General features: G+C 39.6%; 1 protein-coding gene across 5 annotated transcripts; it reads left to right on the forward strand.

Moving 5' to 3' along the window:
• The first annotated feature begins 768 nt into the window (after positions 1–768).
• atf2 (activating transcription factor 2) lies at positions 769–20,105 on the forward strand. 5 transcript variants are annotated; one of them, XM_044366808.1, is made up of 12 exons: positions 773–958; positions 1,611–1,683; positions 3,135–3,231; positions 3,316–3,434; positions 3,520–3,645; positions 4,117–4,295; positions 5,522–5,636; positions 7,708–7,800; positions 11,638–11,880; positions 12,755–12,961; positions 15,566–15,671; positions 18,055–20,105. In XM_044366808.1, the coding sequence occupies exons 2-12, from the start codon at positions 1,636–1,638 to the stop codon at positions 18,288–18,290; spliced, it is 1,569 nt and encodes a 522-aa protein (XP_044222743.1). In that variant the 5' UTR covers positions 773–958; positions 1,611–1,635; the 3' UTR covers positions 18,291–20,105. The 5 variants fall into 5 exon arrangements, with proteins under 5 accessions (XP_044222746.1, XP_044222747.1, XP_044222743.1 ...); XM_044366810.1 differs by lacking the exon at positions 773–958 and adding an exon at positions 965–1,104; XM_044366811.1 differs by lacking the exon at positions 7,708–7,800 and having other exon boundaries at positions 769–958.
• The last annotated feature ends 1,209 nt before the right edge of the window (positions 20,106–21,314 follow it).

Consider the following 21,314-nt stretch of genomic DNA (forward strand, 5'->3'; position numbering starts at 1 on the left):
AAATACCATTCAGGTTATGAGATTTACCACAAAACACAAAGAGTAAATGTTATTTAAAACACAGTTGCAACAGAATGCTTATTTTTTATTTATTTAAAATACATTCCTGTCTATCTGTTCAAGAACTAGAATCAGAATCAGCTTTATTGGACAAGTATGTTTACACATACAAGGCGTTTGGCTCTAGTTTCTAGTGGCTCTCAATATTTTTTACACACAACACTCTTCAGGAAGATACTGTACACATGAAGATGCAGCCAAAACAAGGACAACAAAGCCGAACAAAGATAATTAAACACAAACATATCACTATTATGTAGTACTACTGGATTATGGACAATCATGATGAATAAATACATAACAGATTCTGGCTCCTGGTCAGTGTAAATCAAATTCTAAGCTCTTTTAATGCATTTCAAAGTCAAAGTACCTCTTTAGCTCGGGCCTTGACTTATTGAATTTACATTTATGTATGTAAAATTTAGCAAAACAGAAAATAACATTTAATGGGGAAAAAAGGAAAGTCTCTCCTCCGAGCTTATGAAGAACTGAAAATATTTAATGACGTCTAGAGCAACTATGAGTGCAGACTATTATTATTATTATTATTATTATTAGTGGTAGTAGTAGTAGTAGTATTTCATTAATTTGTTTGTAAATGTATTTCCAATATTATTTATGTTATACTATTATTTCATATAATTTAAGTTATCTTTCTTATCAAATCTTAGTCTTATTTTATCTTCTCTATCTTTTCTCATCTGTGCCTTGGATGTTCAGAGGTGTTTATTGTTGTTATGGTTTATACCTTGATGTTTCGAAATGAATCACTCTCAATAATAAAAAAAAGATAAATCAGAGCGCGTCAGAATGAGACGTTTACGGAAGAGTCCACGCTACTCTCGCGATACATCGCTACGAACGTGGGATTTTGGACATCAAGGGTTGTGGCTGAGGGGTAAGTGTCCACTTAAACTGAGTGCGAACGGGTACAAAGCTTCTGCAAAATACATAATTTGTGACACTGTGAGGGACTTGTCCTCCTTTACTATTAACGGACTCGAAATAAACGTTGACATGTCCTCTGTTGACAGTGATATTTAGGTACAAACATGGCGACGGTTGTATGTTAGCGCAGGGCTAAGGCTATTTCATGGAAACGACTGGAACAGATGATCGCTCCCCCTGCAATTATAACGTTATTAGGTTTTGTGTGATGCCTTTTTTTCTTCATGAGAGGTTATCTTGACAACATAGAGAGCCAGTAGAAGTTATCAGCTCAGGATATGTCCGCCTCAGTCGCGTATTTGGACAAAGATAAGTAGAGAATTTAGCGTCTTTTATTAGGAGACTGAGGTGTAAACAACCAAAGCAACCGCCCATCATCGACCAGCTTTGTCCACGTTTCTTGTTGTCATTTTTGAGGACTTTCACCTTCACAGAAATATTTTAACGGTCATTGATAGTCACACATTTCTCGACAACACCTCTGTCCATTTCCTTAAATGTATTTTAGCTTCAGCCACAATGTTGACTGTACATCTCAAAGGATCCAAGACATTATTTGTAAACAGTTAACCCGCTTGTGCTTTTTTCCTGTTTCATTTCAGGGCGACATTACAGGAATTCCTTAATATGAGTGATGATAAACCTTTCCAATGCACTGCTCCTGGGTGTGGACAGGTAAGTCCACTCTGCTCTCAAAAATGTCACTTTTTGTGCCATTACTTCAAATTATTATGTAAAGCTGCACACACAGGCCAACGGCTGGATGAACATGTTTTGGGGCCCCTGTTGCATCCAAGTCCTCCATCAAGTTCAGTGCACACTATAGGTGGCAACTTCATTGTATTTTACCAGCCAGTACCCCTTTACCAGAATACTATCTGGCTCCAGGTTTTCAGTGTGTCATAGTTTGTAATTGATGACGTGATGAAACACAACTTTATTTAGGAAAATGCACCATGTGAGCACAATATAAACTAAAACTGTAAGGATGTTATAACTAGATTTTGGACACAAATAAGGCCATGAGATTATGTAACAATGTCATACCCAGTTGATGTTGCACTTTGGTGGTGCAGATTCCCAAACAAATACCCAAGTTATCAAATTACCATAAAGCAGGTGACACACAGTGAACTTTGAGGAGTTGCTTGCTTCACTCGCCCAGGCTTGGACAGGCCTAAAACCAAGATTTTCAAAATGCTGAATTCATAAGTCTAAGCAGCCACCCCTCAACCCATCAACAATTTTGAAGAGACATTAAAGAAATCTGAAATGTGTAAATTTTCATATTTTACCATTTTAACTAATTCAACTATATGTATATATGTCATATATATTTATAATATGTGTTCGACTGGGTCGAGATCTGGTGACTGCGAAGATCATAGCATATGATTCTCGTACTCATCAAACCATTCAGTGACCCCTTGTGCCCTATAGATGGGGGCATTGTCATCCTGGAAGAGACCACTTCCATCAGGATAGAAATATTTCATCATAGGATAAAGGTGATCACTCAGAACAACTTTGTATTGATTTGCATTGACCCTTCCCTCAAGGGGACCCAAACCATGCCAGCAAAATGCCTCCCACAGCATAACGGAGTCACCAGATCCCCTCGCTGTAGGGCTCAAGCATTCAGACCTGTACCAGTTTTTCCTTTTAATTTGTCACCTGTCTATAAATTCATTTTAAAACAGTTGCATGGACCAGAGTTTCCCAACATTGTGGTCTAAAAGTTTTATCTCCACTCTTCCAGGAATTGCACTTTAGTGGGGACAAATTGTATTTATTAATTTATGTTGTTCATCATTTTTCTGGCCCTAAAAAGTGTTGAATTTAAAGGTGGTCATCATATCTTCAATGAGATTATAATGTTCTGTTTATAACAGCTGTTTTAAAGAGGTGTTTATTAATGTTAAAGGTCATTTTGAGGGCTGGTATATTGTGTTATATCATTTCTAATATTTACTCTCATTGATATAAATGAGGTGGACAAAAGCATAATAGATGTTTAAACTGACTGCCTCCAGGTAATGGAGGACATGTGCAATGTGTGCTCCAGACCTTATTCTTCTGGATCCTGTCTCATTGTCCTGCCTGTCTTCTTTTTTGACCTCACATAGAGATTTACAAATGAAGACCACTTGGCTGTCCACAAACACAAACATGAGATGACCCTGAAGTTTGGCCCAGCGAGAAATGACAGTGTCATTATTGCTGGTAAGAGCTCTTGAAGTTGAGAGATATTGATGTAATTGATACTTGTCAACCAGTGTGTGTACTAGAGGTTTTCCTCCATTGCAGACCAAACCCCTACACCCACCCGCTTTTTGAAGAACTGCGAAGAGGTCGGACTGTTCAATGAACTCGCAAGCCCGTTCGACCATGACTTCAAAAAAGCAACTGAAGACGACATTAAGAAGGTTGTTCCTGTTGTTAAACTCACCTTCAGCAGATCATCATCTCTGAATTGTTCTAACAAGGTGATTGATTCTTATTTTTCTGTAGTTACCACTGGATTTGTCACCTCTCGCAACACCTATCATACGCAACAAAACGGAGGCACCCACAGCTTTGGAGGCGCATCGAGATAGCCCTCTGCCTCACCCCGAATCTACTACAAATGACGACAAGGTAAACTCTATGAAATAAGCTGGTTTCTGGTATTTGTGCTTATCAAAGAGGTCACAAGGTAGTCATCAAAAGTGATTAAATGGTCTTCTTCTGCTTCTGTGATTGGTAATTTACTCTTGAATATGCAGATCCTCTACTTTTAATATTAATTTAATAAACGATTGGATTACTTTGGTTGTTTCAATTTGACTTTGTCTCAACTTCCAAAGATGGTACTTGTGTCCTATTCTGTGAAAAATACTAATAGTACTGCACAGAATGATTATCCAGAGAAATTTGTGCGAGATATTAGATTTGAACTAATATGATTTTATTCATTTCTGTAGCTCTTGAGTTTCTACTATTTAGGAAAAAAAGATAGTGAAATCTGGGTACATTTTGTCATTTAAAGTAATTTACTTAATTTACAATTTACTAGTCTGGTGTTCATTAAACACTTCGTGCAGCTAAGATCTTGTATGATGTTTTCAGGACTTATCTTTGCAGCCAGCCTCACTGCCAGCATCCACTATAGTCCATCCTGCATCCCTCCAAGTTCCCAATGTACTTCTAGCAACCTCAGAGGCTAATGTTGTAATACAGCAAGCTCTCCCATCGCCAACATCTAGCTCTGTTATTACCCAAGTCCCATCCACTAATAGGCCTATAGTGTAAGTAACTCAAAATGTCCATTTTTAAGAATCATAGTTTTATCAAGTCATAGTTTCTTTTTATTATTATTTGTGTGGAGTTTCGTCTGTGTGAGGCATGTGCTTGTTTTGTTTTTTGATTTATTTGCAGGATTTTTTATTTTCTGGCTGTAGATCTCATAAGTCCCGTCTTCAAAAATGACATCAGCATTGCTCAAACAGCTCCTAATAAGTTTCTGAGTGGTGAAATAAAGAGTGGAAATTTTACACATAATCATCCCTGTCACAATGTATGTTCAGTGTGTATAAAGGTTTTATTGAGCCTTTACACTGTATTGTATTTTGTTTTGAGGCCCTTGTCATTTTAACAAAGATACAACAATTATTATTTTAAGGTTCAACATCTACATTTTCCATTGAGGCACAAAATTCAAACATCATGGAAACTGTAGTTATTGAACTCTAATTAAATAATTGTATTATTGTGAAATGATCACATGCTCAGATTTACCTGCCATGTAGATTAGTAGATATAATTTTAGGCTCAGAACATTGACAAAAAAACATCAGGATCACCTCAGTGCTTGTCACAGCTACAGTAAGTTTCAAGTAAGGTCAAAGGTGAGTTAAATTGGATTTGTTTAAGATCTGTCTGAACAATCATCTATGCAGGGACACATGGACATGCAGTATAATATTATAATTATAAATCTGTGTTTTGTGGAGTCCTTGTGGCCCCATACCTCAGCAGTTAAGCTGGTTAAATGATAATTATAGCCAAAAGTATTATAAAAAACGAATTTGTAGTAGTAATAATACAATTAGAAGAAATTATGAACCCAAAACAACTTGAAAAAGAGGTTCACACACTGTACGTAAAATAAATGTTTGAGGAAGCCTGACAGAGATGATTTGGTGTGTTTAACCAATAAAGGAATCGCTTAAGAAGCAAATGTCCATATCTTGACAAGACTGATGTCACTTATGGGGTCTAATGTGACAATAAAACATGTTCTTTTAATAATGTTGCTTGAACCTGTTGCTGTATTATTTACTTTAAGTCCTGTTTGAGTTGCATTCTGTTTTGTTTCAATGTTATCCGCCCATCAGTTGTTGCTTGAATATGACAGAATATTGTTTATTAGTTGCCACCTTTGTCATCAGTTTGTTACAGATTCTGTTTTGTGTATTTATCATAAAATTGATTTGTATTTTACTTACTTTGTTTTCTTTCTGTCCTCCTTCAGCCCAGTGTCTGGCACCTTCCCTGTGCTCTTACAGCTGCCTAACGGTCAGACCATGCCAGTCGCTATACCTGCGTCTATTACAAGCTCAAGTGTACATATTCCAACTACAATCCCTGTGAGTGTTCTGCTGGTTTTATGTTGTTACCAATGTGTATCTCAGTGTGTTAAAGCTGAGTTTTAATACATTGTTTGAAATTTGAAATCAGCCTTTTTTATTTTGGAGACTAATTGATTGATACAGTCAGAGAATTATGGATACATGCAATTTTAGTCTCTTAACAAATATGGGATGTCATTAACAAGTAAATTAATAACAAATTATTTCTCACCCCAAGGTCCATTTAGTAGCTGTTCTGTAACTTTTGATCATATCACATGATCTTCATGTGAATGTTTAAATTTCCTTTTTATTTCAATATTTTAAGGATTTATTGTTCATGTTGGCTTCAGAGTTTGTTCTTAACCTTGAAAACAACATTTGACAAAATAATCTCAAGGTCCATTTAGTAGCTGTTCTGGAGCTTTCAATCATGTCACAAAGCTCCAGAACAACTGCTAAATGGACCTTGAGGTGGAATTGTTTTGTCAGCTGCTATTTTCAAGGACGAGAATGAACGAAAGCATTTGTTTTCTCAAGGCGAGTAATTTTAGATGACTATTTTAATCCAGTGTATAGAAAACAACGTGATTTATGTGTGAAATATTGGCCCTTTGCATCCAGATGATGCATCATGCAGATTTAACATACAGCACATCATTTCCATGGGAAGAACGCGACTTTAGTTCACTCTTTGCTTGCATTATCCAAGTTTTAAATTTGAGATTGTGCACGGATATTGGTTTACATCAGTAAGTCCTTTTCAAATGACATTCAGACAATAGTGATACATTAATGCCACATGTTCTCTTTGCTCTACTTGGACAGAGGGAGTATTTACAACGTTGGCACTGCAGATTTGGCAGTCAGTTCAAATCTGGAGCGCTTGAGTGAAATAATAGACTTTAGAGCACAACTGTGCGTCTCTGTGGGAAAGACACAGGACTTGGCTTAAGCACAGCAGGCACTGATCCAGGATACTTCACTGCTATCATGGGCATCACGGAGGCTTAGTAGTTAGCACTGTTGTCTGCGTTCGAACCTCAGCCGTCCCAGGTCCTATCTGTATGGAGTTTGCATGTTCTCCCCATGTTTGCGTGGGTTTCCATCAGTTGCTCCGGGTTCTTTCCACTATCAAAGGCATATATGTGTTAGGGTTAATACTCCTGTCAGTGCCACTGACCACTGGCAAAAAAAGTTTTGAAAGAGTTGGTCCCTGTATGCTGAACCACGGCTGCCTACTGTTCTAGGTGTATAGGATGAGTCAAACGCAGGGGATAAATTATGTTTCAGTGTATGTGTGCTGAGACATGACAATAAAGAAATCTTAAAAAAGAAAAAAGAATTCTGTCCTTGGACAGTCAGAATGAACACTCTTGATTTCTGGCAGAGCAGACAGATGATACTGCTGATGTGTTTTGCAGTCCAATTATAACTGCAACCCATGACAGTGTCTCATATTGGAAATACATATGCAAAGGTTTTTTTGATATCTTTTGAACTCCCCCATGTGGAAGCTTGTCTTGTTGTTCACTGTAGTCCTGATTGTCTGTATGGAACACTGAGCGGCCAATGATCATCTCCTGATAGTGGCACAGCAGGGAAAAAACCTATCTTCCCGGTCTGTGGGGACTGGGAAAGCTGTTGACAAGTTAAGGAGGGCAAAAGTAGATGAGAACATAAGCCACCAGTGGGCCTCCCTTTCACTCAATCATCTCCTCCCCCCTTCTTTCTTTTTCTCCCTCTCTAGCCCCCACCCTCCCTCATCCTCCCTCACCCTCCCTCTGTCTCATTGTCAGCGGCTGTGAGAGGAGGCCTGGCTTCGGCCTTCAGACTCGTGTCTCTCCATCCTCTCTTCAGCTTCCCATATGCTCTCACGCAGGCAGGCAGAGGTTCATTAGTGTGCACACTGCATCTCCATGTGGCGTAACTTCCACAAAATAACAGGCCATCCAACCTAATGAGACTGAGATATGAGGAAACTCTGAGAGCCTGCCGCGGGTTTGTGTTGTGGGGAGTATTGCCTGCCTTTTTACTGGTGACGACTAATTTTCTCTGTGCTAATCCGTCCCTGTGTCTCTGCCGTCAGCTTGTCAGACCTGTCACCGTAGTGCCTAATGTCCCCGGGATCCCAGGACCTCCCTCGCCACAGCCACAGCCCGCCCAATCAGAGGCAAAGCTGGTATTTATTATCTCTTCTTTTTCATAAACTTTTATTGCCATGTTGAGTGTGTTATTCCCCATCTGAGAGAGATAATAACCAAAGTGATGAGAGAGTTTGACAGTATTTGCTTTCTTTGACCAGATGAGGGTGCTACAGAAAGACTGGATGTGTAGGGTTACATATAGTATGTTGTTAGATTTTAATTACTAATCACCCTTTCATTAATGGACTTTACATCTGGATTTTGCCATATAAAAGATTAAAAAGCTTTTAATTCTTGCAGATTTAGAATAATCCTGCTACTCTTAAGGCAGTATTTTGCATCTGTGTGGTCAAAACAAACCGAAACATTCTCTTTGGCGACAACACAATCACAGCAGTCTTGTAACCGATTCCTACAGTATAAAAAGCGATGGTTAAAGGGCAGGGATATGAAGTGTTGTGAGGAAGATCAGTGGCAACGTGATGAAGCACGAACCACAAAACCTGTAAGTGTTCGCAGCATGCTATGCCTGAGGAAATTAACAGATAAACTGCGGACAGGAGGTGTGAGTGTGTTGGGAGGGAAGGATTGATCCTGACTGGCGAGGAGGAGGAGGAGGAGGAGGAGGAGGAGGAGGAGGAGTAGGAGGAGGAGGGAGAGGGGGTTGGTTGTCGGGGATCATGGGGTATGGAGATGACAAACACGGAGACAGCGCCATGCTCAGCACACCGTCACCGGGGCCAACCAGAGGGGGGCTACCAGTGAAAACCAGCTGGGGGCATCCTGGCACACACTCAGCGAGGCACATTAAGTCGGCCTCACCCTGCATGGAACCTTTTGTTCAGCAGAATCCTGCCTGACCTGCACCCCCCCCCCCCCCTTACTCCCGGTGCCTCCCACCACACTCAGCTCATCAGCAAACACCTAATGAGCCCGCGTCAAGAAAACAGACCCCCGCTCAACCTGCCTCCTCCCAGCCCCCACTTAGATCTCAGGGGGCACAGAGACGGCACTTTACAAGGACTGATGATGCTGCAAAGACCACAATAATGATAATTAACTTGCTGAATTTAGAAGATTATGCTGTTAATTAGTTGCAAAATAAAGATAAGTAATATAGTAGCAGATGGTTGAATAACACCCATGAGATGGAGGGTTATTACACTGATGAGGTTTCCATGGCAGAGATGAAATATGAATCTGACTGGCTTTTCCCTCTTTCTATGGGCCATTCCAAGAGAATAATATCTTGTTTCTGCCAGAAGAGCTTCTGGAAGGGTATTACACGATAAACTAATTTGGTAGATAGATTGGTCTGGCAAAGGTAGTTGTTAGAATAACACGGTCCTCAGTTTTCTCATGTAAATGTATTCCCTGTCACTTTGTTATTGCTTCGAAAGGCTCATTCACTTTAACCTTGTTTGCTCAGTGTTTGATGCTAGAGGAATTGGCCTGTGAATCATGGACACCAATCTGTAAAGAAGTAGTTTCTGTGAATGGGTTTGTGTATCATATTCATCCATAGTGTTCAAAACAGTAATTTTTGGATGGTTTAGGTTACATTATGTGCTGTGGATGTCCTTCGGCTTTGGTATCGGATAAGATTTCAGCCTGAACTTATGCAAAATAAATCTGAGGAGTGTGTTGACGGTTCCTTTTTTGCCTTGTTACTTTGCAAGATTATTTTAATCCTATTTGTAAAAAAATGTTTAACTTCCTTTTACTATTTTTTCCAGTTTAGTTCATTTTTTTTTTATTTTAGAACCCTATTTTATTTGAGTTTTATCTCAAATTGGGGACAAAAGGAACATTACAGTGCATGTAGAGGGTGGATATCTCCTTAGTAAACATTAGTAGAACTGCTTCTAGTACACAGTGCTGTAGTTTCATTGAAGCAAAATGTTACAGTCTGCTCACTAACTGCTTAATACTCATGGTAGTTCTGGTGTGGTCAGCCATCTTTTGGTACGTCTTTCCTCCACTTCTTTTGTATTCTTGTAGACAGTAGAGTTGTGTCTTGAAATCTGTTGGGCTTCTCATTTCATTTAATGTTCCCACAGCTGTTTAAAGATGCTAAGCACTTCTGTTACTTGATGGTTTGTTTTTAAAATGATGCCACACACTGCTTGCTCATTTACAACCTGTGATACATGTGTTGCATGTGCTAGAGGTAGGCTGAGTAGGCCTGTGTCTAATTTAAGTGTTGTTTAAGTTAGTTTTGGATGACCTGATTTCAGTTTTCGATTATTTGTATTCTTAGAAAAAGGTTAGAGTTTTCAGTGATGTAAATAAACAATTTTGTATGGCTGTAGTCAACCAAAGAAAATCTTGGTCGACTGAAATCATACATAATCTTCAACTAATCGATTAATTACGGGGGGGTGTAATGGGACAGAGTGCACAGTGAACTCAGCTGTCACACATTTCTCCGTTCTTTATTTCTCTGTTTTGTGTCTTCAGGTTAGGCTAACCTATTGTTGCTAACTTTGGAGCTAACCCCTTCACTTTTCCAGCACGTGGGGAAACAACAGACGTGACTTTTTTTTTAGCATTTATTAACTGTTACACTGGAGTCTGTACTGTACTTTTACTGCCAGACTGACAACTTACTACTAACCTTTACCTCTGCTCCGCTCGCATCCTCCGTCACTTTCCTGCCGCTCACTCTTTACCCACTCGCTACGCCAACATGCTACGCAATGCCGTATTCCTTAATGGAGTTATATGGGAAGTCGATTTTTTTTTTTTTTTTTTTGGCTTCACGCGCCACTGAGCAACTTTCATAAGAATAAGCAGGGCCCCGCCTCCGACGCTGTATCCAGTTCTCTTTATACATCCATGGCATTAAGAAAAAAAAAAATCAACTTAGAAAAAAAAAAATCAACATAGAGCATGCGCACTTGTGACTTTCACTGGCCGAGTCGACTACTTCCGGTTTAGCCCTCCGGCTAACTTGAATGGGGTTAAAACAATTCAATCATGTGGCTCTTCTAGGCTTTTGAAATGTGATCAGACCGAATAGATTTAATTCCGATAGTGAGACAAGTCATTTCGTGGGGGTTGTGACGCTCAGAAAAATTTATCCGCTGATTTACAGATGTCTCTTTCACAATGTAAGTCTATGGGAAAGTCTTTTTGGGCCAGTGTGCATCACGTGACGTTGTAATTACACGGTTTGGCCGCTATGTCAAATTGGCTTCAAAGCCTGGCGCTCTTCCTGTATCCAGTTCTCTTTATACATCCATGCACAGAGGTAGACTCACGTACCTGAACGGCGCTGCACAGAGACTCCTAAACGCTATTGATTTCCGAATTAATGGATGGCGTTATTTTTGACATTAAAAATTATATTTTTGGCCTGGCGGGAGTTCTTGTTGTTATAATTATAGGAGAAACACTGATTCGGTAAACGTTGAGTACAGTTAGACCTAGCAGTCTCCATTAGGTTGGGTGAGTTCAAAGTTGTGAAAACAAGGTGGGGTGTTTTGAATACAATGAGAATTTGGTCGGACGAGAGCATATCGACCAACTAATCGACCAGGAGACTACAGCCCTACAATTCTGGTTCCTTTTTATGATTTTAGTGTCAATTAATGACAACCACTGCTTGCAAGATCATAATCACATTTGAAATTCAGTCATATAGTGTAAAACATGTGCTATGACAGCCAGTGAAAATTAATTTTGATACCCTCCTTCAAAAATGTTAGCTGTTAAATTCACACTTTAAATTTGTTGAATGATGAGGGTTATGACTTCCTTTTTACAGTATTTACATTACTGAATAAACAACTTTTCATTGTGTATTAATTAGTACTTGTTTGCATGAACATTTTCCTGACTTTTTTCCCTTGTGGTGATTTTCTCCCCAGAAACTGAAAGCCACGCTAAGCCAGCAGCTTCCTCAGGTAACCAATGGAGATGGTGGTGAAGTCCAGAGCAGTGCTGTAACTCACACTGCTGCTCCTGCTTCTCCAGCCCCGACCCCCACCCCAACTCCAGCCCCGGCCGCAGCCGTGGCCCTGACTCCAGCTCCAGTTCCTCATCTGCCCACAACTGAGGAACCTTCTCCCCATTCCCTCCAGCAGCCAGCCACCTCCACCACAGAGACACCTGTAAGTATTCAGACATGCAGTGTTCGGACAAGTATTTCACCAGTGTTCTTTGGAAGAAATGTTTTTCTTTGTCAGTCTGTAATCTGTGGCTATGTGTGCATGAAGAATAATAATTTTTTTTGTTTATCAGAACATGTTATCAAGGTCAAAGCACCACATTTACTAGGCATGTTCATTCAGTGTGTCAGAAAGTGCAGATAGGGGTCCTGTTAAATGAGTACTATTGAATGTTGGTAATCTTTTAGTAGCCATACTAATGAAAAGCTTTCATCAAATGGTGATATGATATTGTTTACTAATTCTTTGATCAGATAGTTCCTTATTTGAATTTAAATGTTGTCAATTTTACACAAAGTATAGTTTGGCTCCTTGTGTTTAGACAAAATTTATTTTTTCTTAAATGAAAAAAGGATTTTGTAGAAAAACATGTTTTCATGTTTCAAAGTAAGGTATCATGAAAAAGTAGGTATCATATCAGCACTATCAGAATAGATACATCAATGTGCTTGTTAGCTCTCTTTTAGCTCTGAGAATAATTCCTGCCTGTATTATAGTATTTTGTAAGCACAGCAGCATAATGCGGGGGTTGTTTTTAACACATCAAGTTGACCTCACACTAAGTGTAATGTGTAAGCAAACACTTAAAAATGGGTCAGTAGGTGAAAGTATTTTCCTGCTCAGCATGTAAATGCAACTAAAATAAGAAAATAATAGGATTAGTAACTGTAACTGCAGTATTGTGAGCCTGTAACCACAGCAGCTCAGTTCTCTGTGTGCAGTGTGCAGTGCTGCACAGTGATGTCAGCAGTAGATTACAGATGCGGCGGTGGTTTCGTTCTGCTAGTTATTTTCCTGTATTATTATTATCATACAGGCTTCCCCTGTGCCCCCTGCCCAAAACCCTCCAAGCACAGGGGGTCGGCGGCGCAGAACCACAAGTGAAGACCCCGATGAGAAGCGGCGCAAGTTCCTGGAGCGTAACAGGGCTGCTGCTTCTCGCTGCAGGCAAAAAAGGAAAGTGTGGGTCCAGTCCCTGGAGAAGAAGGCTGAGGACCTCAACTCCATGAATGGACAGCTTCAGGTACTTTTTTACTTCTTTCCCCTCAGCTAGTGCATGTGAAAACCATAACTTCATCTGTCTCTGGGTTTGTGCTCACATGTGTCAGTCTGTGTACGTATGCATGACTATGTCTGTTTATCATCGTGTGCTGTGGGTGTAAGCGTGTGTACGCAGACTTTTCCCTTCTGTGGTGATGAAGTCATTAAAGCCCATTAAGAAGAGATGCCGTGTGACAGCCGCGGTGTGTGAGCCCCTTACATCGATATGTCCCTGTCAATAAAGATGTATCCTCCAGATGTCAGCCGCACACAAGCGTGTCTTCGCTTCTGTCTCAGCAGTTTACTGAATGGCCTCAAAAATCTCCTAGGGAAAGGTGTCTTTTTGAACCTTCATTTAGCTGGAAGCAATTAGGATCTGATGCTGACAAGTTCGAAACAGTTCATGTATCTGCTGTCTCTGTTGATAAGTGTGAGCCGGGGGTGCGGCACATCGGTGTTCCAGACAATTAAATGAGATGTGGTGTTTATTTGCTCACTGTCTTATTTTTCTATGAAAGCAGAGTAAGACGTGGAGGCTGGAGGAGGGGATAGACAGCGGTGGAAGGAAATGGGTTCATGTCGTTAATATCTGGTTCAAAAACAAGTTATCACCACTTGTCATGGGTGCGCTAGCTGAGATTTTATTTAAATGTAGGTAGATGAAAGGGGAAGGATAGGTGAGTGAATTGGGTTATAAACAAGAAGAGCATTGCTGTTAACTACAAAGAAGGGAACAACATGTGGCAGAGAATAAAAAGGCGCTTTATATGAAGGCATTAATCAGCAGTGCAGTTTTTGTAAAAAAAAAAAAAAAATTAAAAAAACCCCATGCTGACATGGGCCAGCTGATCAGTGAAACTGCTTCTAATGATGCACAATTATTTTAACATCATATCCTTAACTGGCTTTTTAATGAGGTGTCAGACCAAGCAGCTCACAGGGCTCCCAGCATCACCCTAGGCCCATTTGCTCAGTTTCGATTAATTCGCAAAGTTAGAAACAAGTTTAACTCTGAAAAGTCCAGTTTTAGTCCTGTATAAAATTCCAGGTATGATGCAGTATAATGATACTGTTCCTTGAACGGTGAGTAAATGTTTTTTGTGTCACTAACAGCTCTGACATGTATTTCTCCCTCTGTGCCTTAGGGTTAGAAGTCAAGCAAACACTTTGTATTATCTCTTTTAAGCTGTAATAGTTACCAGTTTTTCACATCCAACTAGTGAAATTGCATTTTGTAAAGGATGTTTGGCATCTCTGACTTTTGTCTTTGGAACGAATTGGAAGGACAGTTTTAAACAACGCCTGTGTTTATATTGGCATTAAATGGCAGCAGCCATGGTGGAAGCGCAGCGAAAATGGCACTGGCTACATATGATACATACGCTCCTTCCAGCTGTGTTTAAATCTGTCTCACAATAGCTCAACCCTGCCAACAGCAGCAAGACTAAACAGATGGAATCAAATAAATTGGCTGCTTTTAGACTAATAGATTAAGCCGCCCATAGTCCTTTAAAGGAGAAGAGAAGGAGCTTAAATCTGCCATTGGGTGTTCCGCGGGCCCCTGGCCGCTCTAAATCCAGTTAAAGTCACCTTCAGCGTAATGTGGCTCTCTTTTACGACATGCAGAAATCTTCAGCTCCCCTGGGAGCTGTAACGGCACGAGAGTGTAAATCTCAGCAGCATCTACAAAGTTGCAGTGACAATTCGAACAGCTCACCTATGACAAATGTGCTGGTCAGTAGCTGGTGAAGGCTTATAATTATTGCGCAGGAAAAACATAAATGAAGAAGTGCATCATACTATTCTGAATTCATCCATTATGTTGTTACTTTTCCACAAGAAAATATGAGTATTTCTGCAGTCATGTTGTGGTCATGTGGGATTACTGTACAGAGGAGGTCTTGAGAATTTACCATTAATAATTGGCATTGAAATCCCATGTTGGATAAAAGATACACCTGTATATTTAGAGAGGGAACAAACCCACATTCAACCACGTTTTGGTGTATGTACTGTATTGTTTTTGGTGGATTTTTAGTTGTGTCAACATGTGGTTTGGAATCGTGGCTTCAAACTAGAGCTAGACCGATAAATCAGGAAGCTGACACACTTGCAGATATTAGCTTAAATGTTTAAGATATGTTTGAGATATCGCCTTTACACAGTTTGTCCACCAGAGAGCACTGATGTGTTTCATTTTAACTGTAAAGTGTCTCACTTAGGTAATATCTTGGTCACAATTCTTAGAAAAAAACTAAAGGATTCTTAACAAAAATGTTTGCATATGTATATGTTGATTTTTAAAAAATTATATCGGCAATTATATCATTATTGGATTCTTTTAACTCTTAAATATTGATATCGATATCCCCTTTAAAAAGTATCGGTCAGGCTCTAGGTTAAACACAAACTCATTTAATAAAATTTTAATATAATCTAAATCCTATTGTAATGAACTGGAATTTGACTTCTGTAAGGTTTGAACCATATGCACATGCTATCTTCTTTGTCCTCATATCTGACACACTGTAATGCTCCAGAGTGACCATTTTATTAAGTGCTGCTGTATGTCTCCTTTCTCCCAAAGAGTGAAGTCACCCTGCTGAGAAACGAAGTGGCTCAGCTGAAGCAGCTTCTTCTGGCTCATAAAGATTGCCCTGTAACCGCCATGCAGAAGAAATCTGGCTATCACAGTGAGTAATGCTCCATTATTCTCAGCCCGAGGCTTCCAGTGAAACGCGTCGGAAATGAGCTCCAGCCAACCACTAGAAGCACATGTCTTACTTACGGCCAAACAGAAAAGAGCTATTGACATATTAGATCTCTTTCTTTCTTTCTTTTTTTTTTTTTGGTTTGTTTTTGGAAAAACTTCGCAAAAGTTCAGATATTTATGGGCAGGTGTTTGTTTGAGACAAATTCTCACTGGCAGTGTGATGTCATGTCCGAATCCTTTCAAGAGGCCACAGGTGGTATCTACGAGCAAGCGATTGTTTTCTCCTCATTTGACACCGAAATCAACATTTGTTAGATGAAGCTAAATGTCATCTGTTTGCTGCAGGAAGGATTCTCAGAAACCAAATATTTGGGTTATTTGTAACATCTACATATGCTAATTAAAATATAACTTCTAATGTCTTTACTCGACACACAATAATCATCTTTATGAATATTTTAGTCTGTTAGAGGAAACCATTTGTACCCACTTCATTTAAATTTTCTCTTGTCTGTTCAGTATCGTCTCCCTGCCGGCGCTTGTTCTTCACATGATCTCATTTAGAATTATACCACCCATATTTCTTTGTTTCCGAAGACCAGGGGTTCTGTCATTTTGATTTTATGGTCATAACTCACCTTCCCTCACAGATGAGCCGGTATGCAATGAGAACGAACTCGCTCCAAGCCGCTTCTCTACTGTATTCCTAAACGCCTCCGCTGACTTGTATTGACAATGATTGCCTCTGAAATGAGTCCATTAAAGCAGCAAGCTTGACAAGACTGCAGAGCGTTCTCATTGTGGGGTGTCCACCAAGCTTGGCTGTTCATTATGCATCCCTTATAGCTAACCAGCCCACTGACACACGTCATGTGCACTATGGGACTGATGGTTTCCAGGCTAGAGTGGGCTGTCAGAGCCGAATCTCATTTGGTGTCGTCTGGATTGTTGTTTTTTTTTAGCAGGATCCACGGATGAATTGGGTCATCTTTCTCATGTCTGTTCTGGTGTTTCGAGACCTTTTTTTTGTGAAAGATGACATTTGGAGCACTTTTTTACCCTGTTTGAAAAAAAATATAACCTCATCCAAATACGCAGGTATATCAGTTCAGCTCATGATGACAGGTGGGGTGGATTTTTAGACGAGCCAAGAAGGAAAAAGCAAACGTATGGATAATGTGGGCGTGAACAGAGAATGAAATCATCTATTTCACTAATTAGTAAAGCACAATATTTAACTCTGACTGATCCACGACCCTCTCTGTTGTAACGGCCTCATCAAGCTTCTCACTGTTACACGTCCCACAAGGCTACACTGCCCTCCAGACCTGGTAATACCCTTCATCGTCCTGCCCGGGCGTACCCATGGCAGGTGGGAGGACATTATCCAGACTGCCCCGCAAACAAGCCAGGACATGCTTTCACTTGGCACACCGAGCTGTCCATCTGCTTTACAGCAAGCCCCCGAATTCAGAATCCAAGAGAGCAGAGAGCAGAAAGAAGCTCTGGCCGCTCGGGGGGAAGCAGAATTTTTGAGTATTGTGATGTATTAGCCAGCCAGCCCCTAATGTCGTTAGGAGTAATAATGCTTACTTGAACATGGAACAAAACCACCAAGCTGATTTATTCAGAGGTTGACCTTCTGCATAGTAAAACAGCAAGAGAGTTTAGCGCTTTGACATTCACTTACATTAAATCACACGGTCAAAGTCTCGTCAAGAAGACATTTGTATTACACTTCAGTCGCAGCTTATTGCTATGGAATCCATATTTTACATTCTCAAAAACCCAGCCATTAATTACAAAGTGCCATAACAAGTGACTTCATATCATTAGCAATATTAATTATCATTGTGCTCCTTATTCCTTTATGAAACAGAGCATGAGAGTAGAGCCTTTTTTTTTTCCATCAGGATCCAATTAATTCAATGCAACTGCCTAACAGCTGGTGGCATTTCGACTCCAAGTCTTCCCTACTCTCCAGTGTGAGCATCATTAAAATCAGGTGCTGTAATCATCTGTCGCTGCAGTAGTTGGCAAGGTAACAAAAAACAAATGAGAATGCAGTTAGGGATGGGAAACACTGCCACATGCCCCAGAATGTAATGTACCCTTATGATGTGGGTTTAAATTGACATTGGAGCTTTAATTAAAGGAAGGGGTGCAAAAGTAGCATTATGGGGATTAATGAAATGGTTTGCGCACGCCATGTGCAAATAGCTGTTTTACATTCGATTACGTGACAAACCTTTCCTGAGCCTTTCCGGATTATAGCAGGTAAATGCTGTTAATTAAAGCAACAGCAGGAAGCAGCAAATCCAAACATTATAGCGGCTATTTTCTCTTTTTTTCCCCTCACACAGTTTCTGACAAAGAGGAGAGCTGCGAGGAGATGTCCGTCCCCGGCAGCCCCCAGAACGAGGCCATCCAGCACAGCTCCGTCAGCACCTCCAACGGGGTCAGCTCCTCCTCCACGACCCCGGCCGTCTCCGCCCCGTCCAGCGTCGCACCCGCCGCCGCCGCCACCACCACCACGTCAAACGAGAGCACAGAGGAGGGCCTGCCGCGGAGGGGCGCCACCCAGCCTTCAGGGAGTTGATTCATCCCAAACCGTGCCCGAGTTTCATCACTGGAGCGCTGTTGCCTCTTCAATCTCTCTCACAGACAGAGGAAAGGGATTCTCTCGCAGCTTCACTTTGGACCGTACTGTTTTTAATTTATTCTTTATTGCTTTATTTGTTTGGTCCATTTTTGTCCTCCATAGGCAATGCTTTTTAAAAATGCAAATGTTTTCTCTGGAATTGATGAAGACAAAAGAATAGGCACTTTAAGTGTAACGTGAAGATGTAAAACACAAAATGTTTTTTGTATTTATGTGTGACTTATTTATTAATCTTATATATTTTTTTATTTGACAGCGATCAGCCTGCAGGTTGATCCGTGAATTGTTAGAGAATTTACCAAAGTGTGTTGTTGCTCATTTGTAATTTGTTTTGCTTGTTTGTTTTTATGATTTTTAAGAAGCACTATCTTTATGATGATGTCACATAAAGAGCTGTTACTTTTTTTTTTTTTTTTTTAAATAATTTGCATTTTCCATTTTGCACATTTTTTGAGAGATGACAGGTTTACCTTTTTAGAGTTCGACAGTCCACACGTTAAGTACTGGCAGCTTTTTAGACGTAGATTTGAATACTGTCACATTACACAAATGTAAATGGCTGAATCTGATTTTAAATTTGACAACTTTTCTGTGAGTGAGATCAGCTGTAGTTGCATCGTGCAGTTTGAATGTTTGAGCTTACCTCTGCCTGTAAAATAGTCTTAAGGAGGTTGGCTGTTTAGAAATGCGTGTTATTTCATTAACATTCCATCTGTAGTCTGATTGTTCCTGAAGCGGTGATTGCAGTACCTTTTCCATTACTCAATCATGGTGATGTTGACTTAATTCAGTGCCATTAATGTTTTTCTATGAATTATTTCCGTACAGTTTTAATGCCGATTAGCTTGATTTGATGGCTGTTCTCTCAGATTAAGGGGTCTCATGAACATAATTGCTCAGTAGAGGAAATATCTTGCTTTGTGTACTGTCTTTGCTTTTATAAGTGACTGTTTATGGCTTTATGCAGAACACTTAGGGACATAATGCTGTTTTCATCAATTGCAATTCTAGATGACATTTTTAGAAAACATTGTAAATAACATCAATGATACATTGTATGTGATCTTTCTAGGTGTTATGTACTTTGTTTTTTTTATAGGATAGTCTGGATCCTGTAGCTGAGCCCTGTTGATCACATGAACTCTGTTAGCAGTTAAAACCTGAATCTTTCAATCATTAGGATAGGCCTTTCAGTGACATGTCATGTAAAATTAAAGCATTCAGATGTGAACTGGAATCACATGCTGCTCCGCTGTTCGACAAGTAACCTAAAGAGGTTGTATATTAGAGTAAACACTACTACTTGTAAGAATTGTGAGCATTTCATCATTGAAATAATCGTAGGAAGCAAATCACTCCATGAAGTCAATTTTGCCTTTTCTCTCTTAGTCCGTACTGGCTTACTACTGTGTAGTTTTACAAGATGCTAACATTGTTTTCTTAAAATATGATTTTTTTTTAAATTTACTGTTATGTGCTATCTGCATGAGATAATAATTCTCTGCGAGAATTTAACTGTTAATTCGAAAATGTCTCAGTCAGATAAATATCATTAAACAAGTTGTTACAACTTGGTTTGTGGCTCTAAGTTTATGAAAGCTTTGGTTATTTGTTTTACCTTGGCTTAATTGCTAAAAAAAAAAAGGGGTGTGATACTGTGTTGAATGTGTACTTGTAACTTGTGAAAGTTCTGTATAAAATTTGAATTGATAAGTTGTTGTAATAAACCTTTTAATATCTCTTTAAAATCCATCTTTGCTTCCATTTGATTCTCCAGTCTGACTTCACCTGAATATGAAAACAAATCTGTGAAAAGTGTAAGTGAAAACAAAAATGCAAAAATTACATTATATTACAATTACCTAAATGAGCTCAAGAGTGAACAAGCTCAGTCTTCATCACGTTTTACCAACTGTTAGAAAGGACAGTGCTTTATTGTAGCTTCCATGTGAAAGATTTCACCTAAAAACATTGTATATTGATATATGAAGTGAAGTGCTGAAGCCATGATGTGTGTCAACTGAAGACACTTTGCTGCTGCTGGTGAACAAAAACATTTCTTGCGGTGTATTCTGCCACCTTGTGGAAGAGTTGATCCATTTTTCTGATGAAATAGTTCCAGCCCTCCTCTGCTACATGTTTGTTGATTGTGAAAGCAAACTAGAACACTTGGAAGAAGCCTGTATGAACAAATTAGGGCAAACACACTGCAGGCTCAAAAGGATGAAACCCAAGACCACTTTGTTTATTAAATCAAATTTGGGTCTCTGCATTCATATCTTGCACTGTAACTGTAATGTATTTTTATTCTTCTGTCAAACATCTTTATGTGTCTTTCTGTAACACCATGTGTTTCTTTCATATCATTTCTAGAATGACTCTCTGAGCTGCCATTTGTCTTTTAGTATCCACAAAAAGCACAGCTGAAATGGAGCAGCTCTGATGCTGCTGGTGAAATATCAGTCTGTAAGTCTCTTAGCTGTCATTGTTTGCATTGGTAACTGAATTCACCACGTGATGACGTGTAGTTAGATAAAAAGACCCTAAAACGTCACACAGTCTGCATGATGTTTATGTCAGATGTTAGTTTATCAGTTATTGTCACAATTGCTGTGTTTTATAGTCACTGACTGAAAGCCTCTTGCGTTGACTTGTTGACATAACTTGTTGAGTCTGCAGGTGTCCTGGTGCATTAGTCTCAAGTTTCAGTCCCATGTACATTCATTCAAATTAACTGATTTGAATATGAAGCCTGCAAATGCTTCAAGATCTCCTTCTGACAGTAATGAGAGTGTAGCAACAGACTGAAAGATCCTCTATTCTGTCATTTTAGTTCCAGTAGTGTTTATCACTCAGTGGCTTTTACTGTATATCATGTTATAACAGTGTAGAAATTGTGTTTATGTGGATTATTGTCAAGTAAGTTATATAAAAACACAAGTTATCTGAGAGGACATTTAC

Source organism: Thunnus albacares, chromosome 11, assembly GCF_914725855.1.
Source record: "Thunnus albacares chromosome 11, fThuAlb1.1, whole genome shotgun sequence".
NCBI lineage: Eukaryota > Metazoa > Chordata > Actinopteri > Scombriformes > Scombridae > Thunnus > Thunnus albacares.